The sequence below is a fragment of the Phocoena sinus genome, chromosome 20 (assembly GCF_008692025.1).
Source record: "Phocoena sinus isolate mPhoSin1 chromosome 20, mPhoSin1.pri, whole genome shotgun sequence".
Lineage (NCBI taxonomy): Eukaryota > Metazoa > Chordata > Mammalia > Artiodactyla > Phocoenidae > Phocoena > Phocoena sinus.
The window spans coordinates 43,178,218-43,193,868 of record NC_045782.1 but is presented as its reverse complement, the minus strand read 5'-3'; the positions used below and the strand labels follow the sequence as shown (position 1 = coordinate 43,193,868).

Genomic DNA, 15,651 nt, shown 5'->3' with positions numbered 1-15,651 from the left:
GTGCAGCCTCCCTGACAGGCTGTAAATTTAAGCAGAGACTAGAGAGAACTGAGAGAGCAAGGCATGCTGATAACTAGAGGAAGGGTGTTAAGGCAAAGGCAGCGGCAAGCGCAAAGGCCCTGAGGTGAGAGCATGTCAGGTAGTATTTGAGGCAGAAACGTAGGCAGTGTGGATGGAACTTGGTGAGGAAGGGAGGTTAGTAGCAACAGATGTCAAGGTGGTGGGAAAGAGGCCATACAAAGCGTTGTGTGCCATTTGAAACACTTGTGAGCAGAGGAGTGGCATGACTGGACTTATGTTTCAATGGGATCACCCTGATCTGTTGAGAACAAAGGCAGAAGCAAAGAGTCCAGTTGGGAGACTGCCATCATCATCTCAGTGGGAGATTAGATTTGAGTGGTAGTCATTAAGGGGGGTGAAGTGGCAGGATTCTGAACGTATTTTGAAGTAAAATCAGTAAGACTTGCTGATGGGTTTGGAATTGGGGTGTAAAAGAGATAAGACTAGAATGACTCCAAGAGTTTCAAACAATTAGAAGAAGAGAGTTGACAATTACTGAGATGTGGAAGAAATGGGGGTCTGGAGTGGGGGAACAAGATGAAGCATTCAGTTTCAGTCATGTTAAATCTGATATGCCTATTAGACATAAAGAGGCAACTGACTACATAGGTCCGGAATTCAGGGCTCGGCTCTGGGCAGGAGATATAAATTTGGAAGTCCTCTACATATAGGTGATAACTGAAACAAAGAAACTAAATGAGATTCTCATTACAGAATGAAGGTAGACAAGAGGTCTGAAGACTGAGCCCTGGGGCACTCCAGTGTTTGGAGATCCGGGAAATGAGGAAGAACCAAAAGAGGAGAAGCCAAGAGAAGACCATGTGCTTGGAGAAGAAGGGACTGTGGCTAATGAATTATATTGAATAAGTTCTGAGAACTGATTGCTGGATTCAGCAACATGGAGGTCACAGATATCCTTGTTCTAAGTTCCTCTGAAACACTGTGGAGGGACACTGCTTCCAGATTTTTGCAATTTATAACAATACAATAAACATCTTTGTGTAGTTTTATGGGAATGGAATTTCTGGACCCAAGGATGTGTAAACTTAACACTGAGATACATTACCAACTTGTCCAAATGACTGCACGAATTTATAGTCAGTATAAAACTGCATGTGTATCTAAACTATTACCTGCACTAGGAATTATCAAATTTATTAATCCTTGCCAGCTTGATAATTCAAGAGTTATTTTATTTTGTATTTCTCTATGGCTGAAGTTAAGCATTTTTTCTTGTTATTAGTCATTTGTCTTTTCTTCCTCCTGTAAGACTGCCTGTTCATAGTCTTTGTCTTTTGTTTTTTAAAGGAAACTGCTTGTCTCTATCTATTAATTAACATTTGTTATATATTAATGTTAACTCTTTTGCTTTTTTTCTTTTTTATATCACTAAGTTTACATCCCGGCTGGAACTGCAGAGAAGCCAAGAGAAACAGAACTGGACTTCCCTGGTGGAGCAGTGGTTAAGAATCTGCCTGCCAATGCGGGGGACATGGATTCGAGCCCTGGTCCAAGAAGATCCTACATGCTTCAGAGCAACTAAGCCCAAGCATCACAACTACTGAGCCTGTGCTTTAGAGCCCGCGAGCCACAGCTACTGAGCCCACGTGCTACAACTACTAAAGCCTGCACACCTACAGCCTGTGCTCCACAACAAGAGAAGCCACCACAATGAGAAGCCCGCGCACCACAACAAAGAGTAGCCCCTGCTCTCCGCAACTAGAGAAAGCCCGTATGCAGCAGAAAGACCCAATGCAGCCAAAAATAAATAAATATATTTATTTTTAAAAAAAAAAGAAAAAAGAGAGAGAAACAACTATACCAAAGCGTCTAGGCCTTTGGTTTTTATTCTGTTTCCATGTTCCTTCTTCAGACATGATTATTTTCTTACTCCTCTGTCATCTCTCTTCCACATGAGAGCAATCTGGCTGTAACACGTGCAACTCCTCCGACAGCCTGAGTGCTAGGTGACAGGACTGAGCAGGTGGTTGTCCTTCACGTGTACCCGCCCCCAGCCTGCATGCCCATACCTCTGACGGAAGGCTCGCATCAGGGGAACGAGTCCTTGCTAATCAAAATCCTGTGTATTTGACTATCTGCCTATCACACAATGAAATATATACATACATAGAGAGACAAACATTTCTCTAAAACAACACTACTGCATTCTCATACAAACTATTCCATACTATTGTCAGGCCCACTGAAAATACTATGCTGATCAATTCTCCCATTTTACGTCTCATCTCCTTTGCCACTGAAGCACAAAATTATACTGTCTTCACACAAGAAGTTTCTCCATTCTTTTGATGTTAAACAACAACAAAAAAAAATTGTACATTTTTAAAAAGCTGTATTACCTCTTTTTTGAGGGAAAGCAGTAATAACTACAAGAAAGTATTCCAAAGCAGAGAGATGGTGGGCCATTGTGGTGGCAGTGGAGATGGTAAGAGATGGTCAGATTCTGGATATAAGTATATTTTCTGATGGATTAGATGTAGAATGTGAGGAAAAACAGGCATTAAGGATAAAGCCATGTGTATTAGTCCTCTATTGCTCTGCAACAAATTACCCCCAAACTTACAGAACTGTGAGGTAATAAATGGGTGCTGTTTTAAGCTGAGGAAGGAAGGAAGGAAGGAAGGAAGGAAGGAAGGAAGGGAAGGAGGGAGGGAGAGAGGAAGGGAGGGAGGGAGGAATCGATTCAAATAATACACAATGATCCCTATCTAATTATATTATTTTTATCTCCTTTCCTTAAGACACCCACCATTCCATGGCCTTTCTTAATACAATCACATGTGGGTTAATACCAGAGATTAGAAATTTATTTGCTCAGAATCCACAGAGCAAATAAAGAGGAAACAGATTATTACTGGAGAAAATGAACCAGTAAGAGGGAAAGAAATTTTGATCAATGGTGATGTCAGCTCTGAATGATGCCCCTAAAAATGGAGGAATAGGGCAATGGGGCTTTCTCTTGCTTTATACCATCCTTGGCAACAAACAGGTACTTGGTAGGGCAAAGAAACCAAGAAAAGCAACAACTTTTAAGCCAAGCTGCATTATAATTCAGCAAAAAAAAATGGGGGTCAAACATTTATAATAATCAAATTCTTGTTCTTCAAGGAAGAAGAAGGAAGCAAGCTGAAAGGAGCAGACATGGAGCCAAATCTTCTTAGAAAAGGTAACTGTGCTAACACTCTGAAGAAGTGAGAGAAGGCAAGCATGTAGGTGGCCCAAGTACCACACGGGGGGAAATGGCTGGTAAGCATGCTTGTCCCTACGTTAAGATTTTATTAACTTGAATATTACTTTAAATAAGTGATGGCTGGAGTTTGGAGATTTTATTTTTAATTCTAATGGAATTTGATTCCATTATTACAATTATTTTCTTTTCTTCTTTGTCAACCTAAGATTGTGTTTTCCTTCCCATGGTACACTCAGACTTTGACAGAGCAGTCTCTCAGCCCCCCTGAACCAAGCAGGACTGAGTACAAACACATACCTTTAGAAGTAACACAGAGTTAGAAATCATCATCTGTCTACCAAAATAATTACTCAACCTTCATCTTGGAGCTCCAGGAAAACAAGGATCTGCATAAACTTAGCCTTAGTACTCACTGAAACAAAAGTGAAGCAGAGGCCAGCTCCCCTCTGTGCCAGCTGCTCTGTGTCGAGCCGAGGTTTTGCCAGCATCACTGACATCAGGGTTGGCAGAGCAGACTGCTCCTCTGATACCTCCTTTGCAGCACTGCCATCTAAACCATAGAGGGGCTGTTCTACTCGCCGCTGGAAAACATTAAGGAAAACACACAAATTACATGAGAAAGAAAATCTGATACTGCCAAAACACGCAACAGATTAAAACACGGTTATCAGATGTAAGAAGGATTTTTTTTAAAAAACACCTCTGCAAACAAATATGGAAAGCATAATAACATTATCACTGGATTATGACCTATCTAAAAAGCTGAGTTAGTATCTTACTCAAATTCCATAAAATTATATTTTAATGGTTCTATATTTACATAACTCTGAATTTGCAGGTTACTTTGTAGAGTTCAACGAACAACTTCATAATACCCTCAATTCTACAAAGGAAATGCTATTTCTCTCCTCTAGATTAATAAAGATTAAGGCATTTGTCCCCTACTCTACAGGGAGAACTTATTTTCACTCTATTCTATTCTCACCCTACTATACCTATATGCAAAAATATAAAATAAATACAAACAAAAGAACAATATACCACAATTATGTACGGTTTATTCCAGGAATGTAAGGATAGTTCATTATTCTCTCTACTGATGTAATTCATTAAATTAATGTGGGGGGTGGGGGTGGGCAGAGAATCAAAATTCTTTCCTTTAGACGCCAAACAAGATTTGCACATTGTTGGGCAATGCTTAAAAAAAAAAACACAGAAACTGGGAGTATCCATGTTTAACACAACAAAGAGTATTTTTTCAGAAATAAACATAAATATAATTAATGGTGCAATACTCCAGGCACTTTCATTAAAATTGGGAACTAGACAGGGGTTAACACATTAATATCATAATCATTCACCATTATCATAGAATTTTTAGCCAAAGTGATAAGGAAAACAATATGAGGTATAAATATTAGAAAATATTAAACATTAAAAAGTGTCACTTTTGGATGATATAACTATTCACAAAGGAAACCAAACAAATCAACTGAAAAAGAACAAGTAAGGGTTCAGTAAGATGTGGCCAAATGTAAAATAAATACACAAAAATCAGTAACTTCTCCGCATATCACAACTGAATATAATCTGAACAAGTAGTAACAGAAGAAAAAGCAGATTCAAAATATCTGTAAAATACTTAAAAGGAAACTTAAGAAATATGCAGATTACACATTAAAAAAACCCCACAGCTTCACTAACAAATATAAAAGATGACCTAAATTAAATGGCAATACCATGCTCCTGAGTTAAAATTTTACACATGTCAAATTTCTCTAAAAGCCAGTGCTTACTTAGGGCTTTTTGTGTATTTTTGCTTCTGTTTTTGTAAGAGAAGGTGGTGTGGTAGTATAGAGATCATCTAGCTTCTCTCTTGCTCTTTCGGGGGAATGTTTTATGGATTTTCACAAGTTAATTTTGAGGTCCACTTGGAAAAATAATCAAAATTAGCCACATAATTTTTGATAAAGGGTATCAGGGAACCTGACCAGCTATTAAAACTTACTGCAAAGCAACATTAACCAAAGGAGCATAACACTGGTACAGGAACAGACAGATTGATCAGTGGCACAGAAAATTCAGAAACGGACCCATATAAAATGGATGTATAATTTGTGATTATAGTGCATTTCTAATTAGTGGGAATTTCTTACGAAGATGATAGGATATGTGTGTTGATATTAGAAAAAAGGAAAAGTAGATTGCTTCCTTATAGTATACATAAAAATTATAAGAAAATATAAACAAATGCTTTTATGACTTTCTAGTGGTGAAGGACTTTTTTTTTTTTTTTTTTTTTTTTTTTTTTTTTTTTTTAAATTTTTATTTATTTATTTATGGCTGCCTTGGGTCTTTGTTGCTGTGTGCGGGCTTTCATTGCAGCGGCTTCTCTTGTCACAGACCACAGGCCCTAGGCGCGTGGGCTTCAGTAGTTGTGGCTCACGGGCTCTAGAGCGCAGGCCCAGCAGTTGTGGCGCACAGGCCTAGGTGCTCTGCGGCATGTGGGATCCTCCCGGACCAGGGCTCGAACCCATGTCCCCTGCATCGGCAGGCGGACTCCCAACAACTGCGCCACCAGGGAAGCCCGGTGAAGGACTTTTTAAACATGACAGTAAAAATACAAACCATATAGAAACATCTAAGAATAAGACAAAACCAGTAAGTCATGAAGGAAAAACATTGATAAATTTGACTACTTCAAATTTTTTGACTTCTGAATGGTAAAAGTCAACATAAAGTTAAAAAAGTACAAACAGGCAAAAAATATTTACAATATAAATGACAATGAGTTAACAATCTTAATAAATAACGCGCTCCTACCCATCAGTAAGACAATACACTAATAAATAAATAGGCAAAGGAACTGAGTAAGCATTAAAAGAGAAATCCAAAAGGCCGTTAATCATAGGAAAAGATGTTTAATATCACTGATGAAGAAATGCAAGTTAAAACAAGGTATTTTCTCACTGGCAAAGATTATAATGATAAAATTCAGTATAAGAAGGGGAGGCAGAAATTGGGACTCTCAAACTGCTGACAGCCTGCTAGCAATTATGTGGTGACATTTACTTTATTTTAAATTGACACATAGTTGATTTACAGTGCTGTGTTAGTTTCAGGTGTACAGCAAAATAATTCAGTTATATATATATATATATATATATATATATATATATATAAATAAATAACAATATAAATATTCTTTCTCAGATTCCCTTTTAGGTTATTATGAAATATTGAGTACAGTTCCCTGTCCTACACAGTAGGTCCGTGTTGGTTATCTATTTTATATACAGTAGTGTGTTGTATGTTAATCCCAAACCCCTAATTTATCCACCCACCCTTTCCCCTTTTGTAACCATAAATTTATTTTCTACGTCTGTGGGTCTATTTCTGTTTTGTAAATAAGTTCATTTGTAACATTTTTTTTTTAGATTCCACATATAAGCGATATCATATGATATTTGTCTTTCTCTGTCTGGCTTACTTCACTTAGTATGATAATCTCTAGGTCCATCCATGTTGCTGCAAATGGCAATATTTCATTCTTTTTATGGCTGAGTAATATTCCATTGTGTGTGTGTGTGTGTGTGTGTGTGTGTGTGAGTGTATACACACACACTACATCTTCTTTATCATTCATGTGATGACATTTTAAAGTGAGCATATTCTTTGATTTGGGAGCTGTACTCTGGAAATTTATCCAAAGGAAAAACATGCATAAGTACAGATGTATATACAAGGACATTCATTACAGCACTACTTACAGAATACAAAATGTTTAAGGCTATTGATTAATACAATGAAAATGAGGAAATCTACTACATGAACATACATGTATACACATATATGCCCACTAAACTCTTTAATAATAGTTCTTGTGGAAAGGACTTTATATTTTACCACTTCTCAACTGTTGGACTTTCATAATCAGCATGTATCCCTTTATCAGGAAAATCTATTTAATACTTTCATTTTAGAAAACAAAAGTAAAAGAGACTAATCAAAATGATCCTGACAAAAAATTTATTTTTAAAAAAATCTGAGTAGAATCTACCGCCTTAAAAATAACACTCCTGCCTTAACCAATAAAATGGTTTAAATTCAGGCTCCAGAATACCTGTAATACTCATTCACAATATTCTCACTACTTGGGAGACTGTATCATTGAAGCTGCAATATTAAAACAAACCATTCTGTTATACATTCAATAAATATGTGCCAAGGGCTGAAAGATCTTTAAATATCTCTGGAATATAGCAGGCTGGGATGTTTGTACCAACCTCCCCTTAACTGTAAAGACAGGACAAAATATAAAAAAAAGATATTAAAAGCAATGAAAAGTTGATAAAATAGTAGGGGTCTGTCATGGTAAAACCTAAGGGAAACAAAGTCACATCTGCCCTAAGAGTACCTGCAGATCTTGAATTTCCACTTCTAGGGCACCATGTTGCCAACTTGATAGTCATAGGCCAAAGCCCACCCAGGGTAGGGGGTTCATTATGAAACTCTTCCCACTTTAGCTATACTTCCAAAGGGTTACAGCCTCAGGGAAAATGTAAGCCAGAAGAAACATTTCCCCTGCCCTCAGGGAGCTGCAATGAAGTTGCCTTGGCCATGCATGTGGTGGAGGCTCCCCTGAGAAATGTTAACATAATTGGAATCAATAATGCCTGGGTGGTTGAAAGAAAGAAACAAAATAAGCAAACCAAACAGACAAAATGCAAGCCATGAATTCAGTAGTTTGTAGAGATGGGTAGAATCTCTAGGCACTTGAAAGAAGCAAATAAAAATTCTCCCTGGAGGAACATATCTTATTCTTGATCTCAAAGAAATTTCACAAATAATTTTTCAAGAGCAATGAGCAGCACAAAGACAAAAAACCAAAAGCATAAAAGAAATAAAGCCCTGAGCAACAACTAGGAAAAAGAACAGACAGCAGAAACAGGTTCAAAAAAACCTTCAGGGCTTCCCTGGTGGCACAGTGGTTGAGAGTCCGCCTGCCGATGCAGGGGACACGGGTTTGTGCCCCGGTCCGGGAGGATCCCACGTGCTGCGGAGTGGCTGGGCCTGTGAGCCATGGCTGCTGGGCCTGCGCGTCCAGAGCCTGTGCTCCGCAACGGGAGAGGTCACAGCAGTGAGAGGCCCGCGTACCGCAAAAAACAACAACAAAAAAAAAAACCACCTTCAAATACAAGAATTAACAGACAGGTTATAAAACAACTATGTCTACTAGATTAAAAAAATAAAAGACAAGTTTGAATATATCTGCAGGGAACATAAAATAACAAAAACTAAGAATTCAATGGGGCAAATTAGATACACCAAAACAGAGAATTTGGGAACTGAAAGGCAAGAACTATCCAGAATGGAGCATACAGAGACCAAAAGAAAAAGGAAGTTAAGGGGCATGGTGATAAAGTGAGACAGTCTAACATACAGTTAATTGAAATTTTATAGGTGGAGGAAAAAGGAACAGGGCCAAGATAATATCTGAAGACAATGGCAAATAATTATTCAGAAATGGTACAAGACACCAACCCACAAATACCAGAAGCCCAACAAATTACAGGAGAAAATAAAAGGATGCATCATAGTAAAACTGCAGAACACCACATATAAAAATGTTAAAAGCAGCTGGGGATGGGGGGAAGCAGAGCAGATACTTTCAAAAGAAATAACAAGTAAATGAAAACTGTTTTCTCAGTAGTAACAATGGGAACCAGAATATGGTAATTATACACTCAATTGTGTATAAAGATAAAAAATGCCTATCTAGAAATATACAGAGCATAAACATCTTTCAAGAATAAGGGCAGGGCTTCCCTGGTGGCGCAGTGGTTGAGAGTCCGCCTGCCGATGCAGGGGACACAGGTTCGTGCCCTGGTCCGGGAAGATCCCACATGCCGCGGAGCGGCTGGGCCCGTGAGCCATAGCCGCTGAGCCTGCGCGTCCGGAGCCTGTGCTCCGCAACGGGAGAGGCCACAACAGTGAGAGGCCCGCGTACCGCAGAAAAAAAAAAAAAAAAAGAATAAGGGCAAAATAAAGTTATTTCAGCAAACAAAAACCTACAGAGTTAACCCCCAGCAGATAAACACTGTACTAAAAGAATACTAAAGGACCACTGAAGGCAGAAGGAAGTGACCCTAGAGTGGAAGGTGTAATATGTAAAACGGGAAGAAGTGCAAAGAGTTAAGTATATAGATAAATCTAAATGAACACTGACAGTGTAATAATGATGTTTTATGAAACTAAAAAAAAAAAGGCAAAATATAAACCTACACCACCACCACCAAAGCAGTAGCACATAAATGGAATCAAGGTTATCATATATTTGGGAGGAGGGCAAAGATACTATTAACATCAAACTTTGGCATATTAAAGATACCTGTGGTAACTTCTAAGAGAAACACCACATAGGACCTACATACTAGTGGAGGAGAAAAATATGAAATAATTTTTTTAATCCAAATGAAAACAAGGAATGAAAGAAAAAGTAACACAGAACAGGTAAGATAAACAGAAAATACATTAAAAGCTGGTATATTTAAAACCAATATAATGATAAGTTTATTAAATGTAAATAGGATAAATACTGAAGTTTAAAAAAGATTTTTTTTTTGGCCGTGCCACGCAGCTTGCAGGATCTTAGTTCCCCAACCAGCAATCAAACCCGGGCCCCAGCAGTAAAAGTGCCAAGTCCTAACCACTGGACCGCCAGGGAATTCCCTAAAAACGATTTTAGACTGAATAAAGAAAAAAATTTCAACTATATGATATTTGTCAATATGCTGATAACAAAATAATGAAAAGTTGATAGTATAAAAATGGAAGTATTTACACCATACAGTGGTTTGGATATACTAAATATCAGATATCCTGCATTTAGAGCAAAAATATCAGAAGGAATGAAGAGAATCACTTAGTAATACATAAAGCAAAAATATATATACAGGAAGAAACAAACTACTCCCACAATCATGAGAGTCATAAATATACCTCTCTTAGTAATTGATAGAACAAACAGCCAAAAGTCAGAATACAGAAGATCTAAACACTGTGATTAAATGCCATGTTTAACAAAATTATCGTAATGACAAAACTAAACTATTTTGTTTAGGGATGCATATGTGGTCACACTATAAGGAAAAGCAAATGATAATCACAAAAATTAGAACAGTGGTTGTTTCTAGGGAATTGGGAGAGGGTTGTGATCAGGGAAGGTTTCCAGGGTGCTGGAAATATTTTACTTTCTGACCTAAGTGATGATTACATGGAGTTAACCTCGTAATGATTTCCTGGAAACATTTTTTGTGAAGGGTCAGATAGGAATACGTTAGGCTTTTCAGGCAACATATCATGTCTGTGATATATATTCTTCTTTGTCTATACAACTCAAAAAATCTAAAAATCATTCTTAGCTTGCCAACTGTGGGCTGTAGTTTACCAACTCCTGCATAAAAGGCTCACGGTTTATGTACTTTCTTGTATTTAACAAAAAATATAAAAGAATCATTTAGGGGGAAAAATGCTAAAGTAATTCTTTATCTATTCTTCCCTTTTGACAAATAGTCTTGAGCCCCCACTGTGTACCCAACACTGTTTTGGGTGTTACAGACTAAAAATTGAACAAGATATCTATTCCATGTGAAGGGGGGGAGGACAGTTAAAATGATTACGTCTTTATGTAATAAACACTGTAAGAGATGGAAACAGCAGTAAATAAAACAAAATCCCTGCTCTCTTAGGATTAACATTCTGGTGGAAGAAGCTGGGCAATAGACTAAGTGTATAGTTAAAAATTAAGATATGTAAATTATTAAATAAAAATATTAAAATTATACCGCACGACGACAATGAATGATCTACAGCAACACACAGTATGGATGAATCTCACAAAAGTAATGTTGAATGAAAGAAGCCAGACACAAGAGTATATACTGTATGATTCCTTTTATACAAAGTACAAAAACAAAAAAAACCCACCTGTACTGTGAGAAGTCAGGATAGTGGCTATCCCCAGTGGCAGGGAGGGGGCTAATGACTGGAAGGGAGCATAAGGGGGTTTCTGGAGGGCCTGGTATTTTGTTTCTTGTACTGGTACACAGTTTGTGAAAACTTCATTAAGCTGTAGACTTACATGTATAACACTTCTATATGTATAAGTATGAATCAATGAAAAAATTTACATACATATCAAAATTTAAATACATATGTCAGGTAGTAATAACTAAGAATTAAAGCAGGATTAGGGACAGAGTTACAAGGTGAGAGGGACTGATATTTAAAGAAGTTGGCCAGGAGAGACCTCTCTGATAAGGTCATTTTTGAGCAACAGCCTGATGAAGAGATTGCTAATCATGCTATTCCTGGAAGAGGGAATAGCAGGTACAAAGGCCGTGAAGCAAAAGAGTGCTTCACAGTGTTCAAGGAACTTCAAGGAGGCCAGCATGGCTGGAGTGGTATGAGGGTGAGAGGGGAGCAGATGGAGTCAGGCGGATGGGGGGAGCAAAAATCATGTAGGAGCTTCTAGGCCATGTAAGCCCAGAACAGTCTGGACTGTTTTGAGCAGGATCTGTCTTAATTTTTTCACAGAATCATTCTGGCTACTATACTGAAAATAGGTGAGACACAGGCAGAAGCAGGGAGACCACTTTGGAGATTTAATGCAGAGAACCAAAAGAATAGAAAAAGAGGTTGGGATTTGGGTATATTTTAAAAGAAAACAGGATTTATTGACAGATTAGATATGGGGCATGAAGTTATGATCTGAAAAACTGGACAGAGTAAACTGTCATTTACCAGGACAGGGTAGACTGCAGGAAGAGCACTTTGTTGTGTTGTTTTGCTAGTGAGCAAGAGTTCCTCTGTGGATGTTTTTAAGCTGCCCATTTACTTATGTAAGTGGAAATGTCACGTAGAGTTGTATACATAATTTTCAGGGAAATCAGTGCCCAAGTAAAGGGCTGGCAAGTTTTTTCATCCTAAAAGGCAGATATGGATAATGATACAAGTAACTTGGTAGATTTGGCACAGGTGCATGTGAAAGTTCTCTTCTGATTGCTTCTACTTTCTCAGGAAGATGAAAAAGTAAAGCCATCAGTTGAAATAGTAGAGGAGGAGGAAGTGTTGTTGGAGGCTTGCAGGAAATGACAAAAATATGAAATATTCATCTAGGAAAGGGAACTAACTATGGAAATATAATAGGACTGGCAGCAACTAGGGGGTTCATGAGATTGGTGGTCATGAACTTAAAGTGAGATCAGTCAGCATGGGTATATGTGTTTTCCTCTAACCATGCTGAGCTGCTTAGACAAGGAAAAGGTGGAAAATTAGATAACCAGGGCTGAGTTTTTTCAGGCAAATATGATAGAGAGAGAGTGGGGAAAGGGAATTGAAGGGTATACACAAATCAGTAATTATAACAATGAAACACAGAATCTAAGTTAGAAGGATAAAGAGCTTCTCAGTGCAATGGAAAAAGGAAATTAAGGCTTGGTTCCTATTTTAACACCCAAGATATACTTAGATTTGCATAATAATGATGAGGCCCCCACCACCATTCATAGAGGTGGCAGAAATGTCTACAGATCATTGAATCATCTCTTTTGTTTTCAGGTAAGACCTGACTTAAACGGACACATGATAGATGGGTGGTACACTACTAAAAACCAAATGAAAAAAAAATATTTTTCAGGGAGAGAAGAGTAATAGACAACAAAATTCTACAAATCATATTCGTCCCAAATAGATAATTCTGCAATCTCATTTAACATTTTAAAACTTTAACTGGTTTAAAACTTAATAAAAATATAGATATAGGCCTCCTCGAAAGTTATCTAACAAACCTCAACCTAACCAAACAGATCTACACATCAAACATTTCTAAATTTTTAAAATATAACAAGGATGACAAAATAATAGCAAAAATTTCAAGTTGAATACATTTTCCTAAATGCTTTAATAATTATAATCACCCTAATGAATGCATGCTTTCATGAGAGAGAAGAGGGGAAGGATATTTTAAAATACTTTAACAATACAGAAGACTAAATCATTTAGGAAAAAAGTAGTATTAATCAACTCTGCTAAGGCAGAGAAAAGCAACTTTCCTAAACAGAGACCTAGGATGAAAACTCCCTTGGATCCCACAGCAATACCTGAAGCATCAGTAGACATAATACACTCTTAAGTACAGAGTTCTTACTGGTATCAACAAATTATCCAAAGGCACTTGAGCAAATTAACACAAAACCCTACATTAGCTAGCTCAGGGATTCTCAACCTTGGCACTAGTGTCATTTTGGACTGGATCTTCGTGGTGGCGCCTGTCCTGTGCACTGTAAGATGTTCAACAGCATCCCTGGCCTCTGCCCAGTAAACGCCTATGGCATCCTTCCACTCACCCTCTATTTCTGACCAATAATTACTCCAACACTGCCAAATGTCCCCTGAGGGGACAAACTACCTCCGGTTGAGAACCACTAACTTGGCTATAATGTTTTTAAGAGTTTCAGGTCTCACTTATAGGCAGAAAACAAACCTATCCCAAATTTGTGTAGCTTTAGCTTCTCTACTACATCACTGAGTAAGCCTTAAAAATAATTCAAATGCCAGGAGCTGACCAAATTTTTTTTTAAGGAATTTAGTTATAGGAACATTTAAGTCTGGCAAGGATAAAAATCTAATATTTGGATTGGAAATCAGTTCCTTGACAGAACAATGAGTTGCAGGCCTAGAAGTAATTTATTATACTGGGAGAAAAGGGTCAGCTCTTATAAAATGTAAATTTACTGATACAGATTTGAATCTAAGTTAAGTGATTCATAGGTAATGCTATGAACGTTTCTCCTTAATGCCTCATTCCCCTTGGGTAATTAACGGAAGAGAAACTTTTGCTCGAGTGTTCCTGGGCTTCTTGTCTCCTACAACAGGTGTCAAATTTCTCCAGGTGAATGCTTACCGGTAAGGGATTGGATAAGGAATGTTGCGGTGAGGATCGTGCAACTGGTGGAACACTTCTGCCAGGGCTGGTTCCTGGCCCGCTTCCCCCAGCAAACTGGCCAACAGGGAAAAATGGATATGAATAATTCACAACAGTACTAGGCTTCAAATAAGGAGAGTAAAAGATTAATACACAAACAGGTCTTAATTATATACGGCCCCTTTAAGTCAATATATCTTATTCTAGAGAGAAAATGCCATATAAGTCAAATTCTGCTATCTTTTCAATGAGATTTTAAGGAGGAGCTCCAGCAGAAATGTACCAAGATATAAAGAAAACATGGCTAGAAAGCTGAAGGTACACATGGTTTTGAAAGGACATAAGAGAAGAATGTTTTCCCTTCTTGTCTCAAAATACACGAAGCAGGAGTATAGTGGTACAGTGGATGTTAGTGTCTTCTTCAGTAACCACTAAGGATGGGTCAGTGAGCTTACTACAGGTTCCAATGGACTAAAGGGAAGAGGACAAAACAAGAGTCCAAGTCACTTTACTTCAATCTTTGTAAGACACGAAACCTAGTCTGGCCAAGAGAAAAATCACCTCATTTGTGAATTTTTATATCATCACAGAAAAGACACATCATAAACAAATTTAAATTTAGGAAGTCAGCAGCCGTTTCCTCTTACAGAGATGGGGCAGCATAGGGTTGATGAAGATGGGGAGGAAGGGGAGGAGAGCATAGTAAAGGCAATATATTCCTCTCTAAAGCCTTAAATGAACAAAAGGATTTAGGTTTTAAAAAAAAATCACTATAGATTTCTTTTTCCAAAAATTTAACTTACCTCAAAGTAATCACTAATTTTATGTCCCCTAGGAGTGCCTTTCCCTGAAAATAAAACCAAAGTAAGTATAGTTTTTCCAGTAACACAAGTAAACCATCATTCGCTAAAGTGTACTATGTATTCAATAACTGCTTATGTTGTTATCAATTCAAATGTCAAGCTTACTTTTAACAAATGAGCCAAAATACCTGTATCATAAGAACAGAAGACAGTTTCCTCCACAAAATTAAAGACTGAAATAAGCAGTGAAAGACTTTTTCACAGCTCGCTTTCCTTTAAGATTCACTAATCTTTCTTTTACGAGTGCACTAACAAAACTCATGCCACAACTGTGCATCAAAATAACACTAAACCACAAACTATACCCCCAACTAAGAGGACAAAAACTGCAAAACAACTTCATCAGAGCAAAAGGGTTTATTCTATTTCACAAAAAACTTTATGTGACCTTGTCACTTTGGGAAAATTTTCTCCCAAAAAAGTAAGAAATGATTTGCAGATTAAAAGAATATGGAAAAAAAAAAAAAGACTAGGGTGTCCATTTCTTGGAAGCTCTGCCATTTCATTTATTCTTCCTTTAATTATTTACA

The 15,651-nt window shown here is 37.5% G+C and overlaps 1 protein-coding gene across 1 annotated transcript in view; it reads right to left on the bottom strand.

The window, feature by feature from the left end:
• Positions 1 to 15,651, bottom strand: part of TLK2 (tousled like kinase 2) — a 104,346-nt gene that overhangs the window by 51,743 nt on the left and 36,952 nt on the right. The window contains 3 exon segments of the mRNA XM_032616824.1: positions 3,685 to 3,852; positions 14,238 to 14,333; positions 15,062 to 15,105. Of these exon segments, the coding sequence (XP_032472715.1) occupies positions 3,685 to 3,852; positions 14,238 to 14,333; positions 15,062 to 15,105 (308 nt within the window).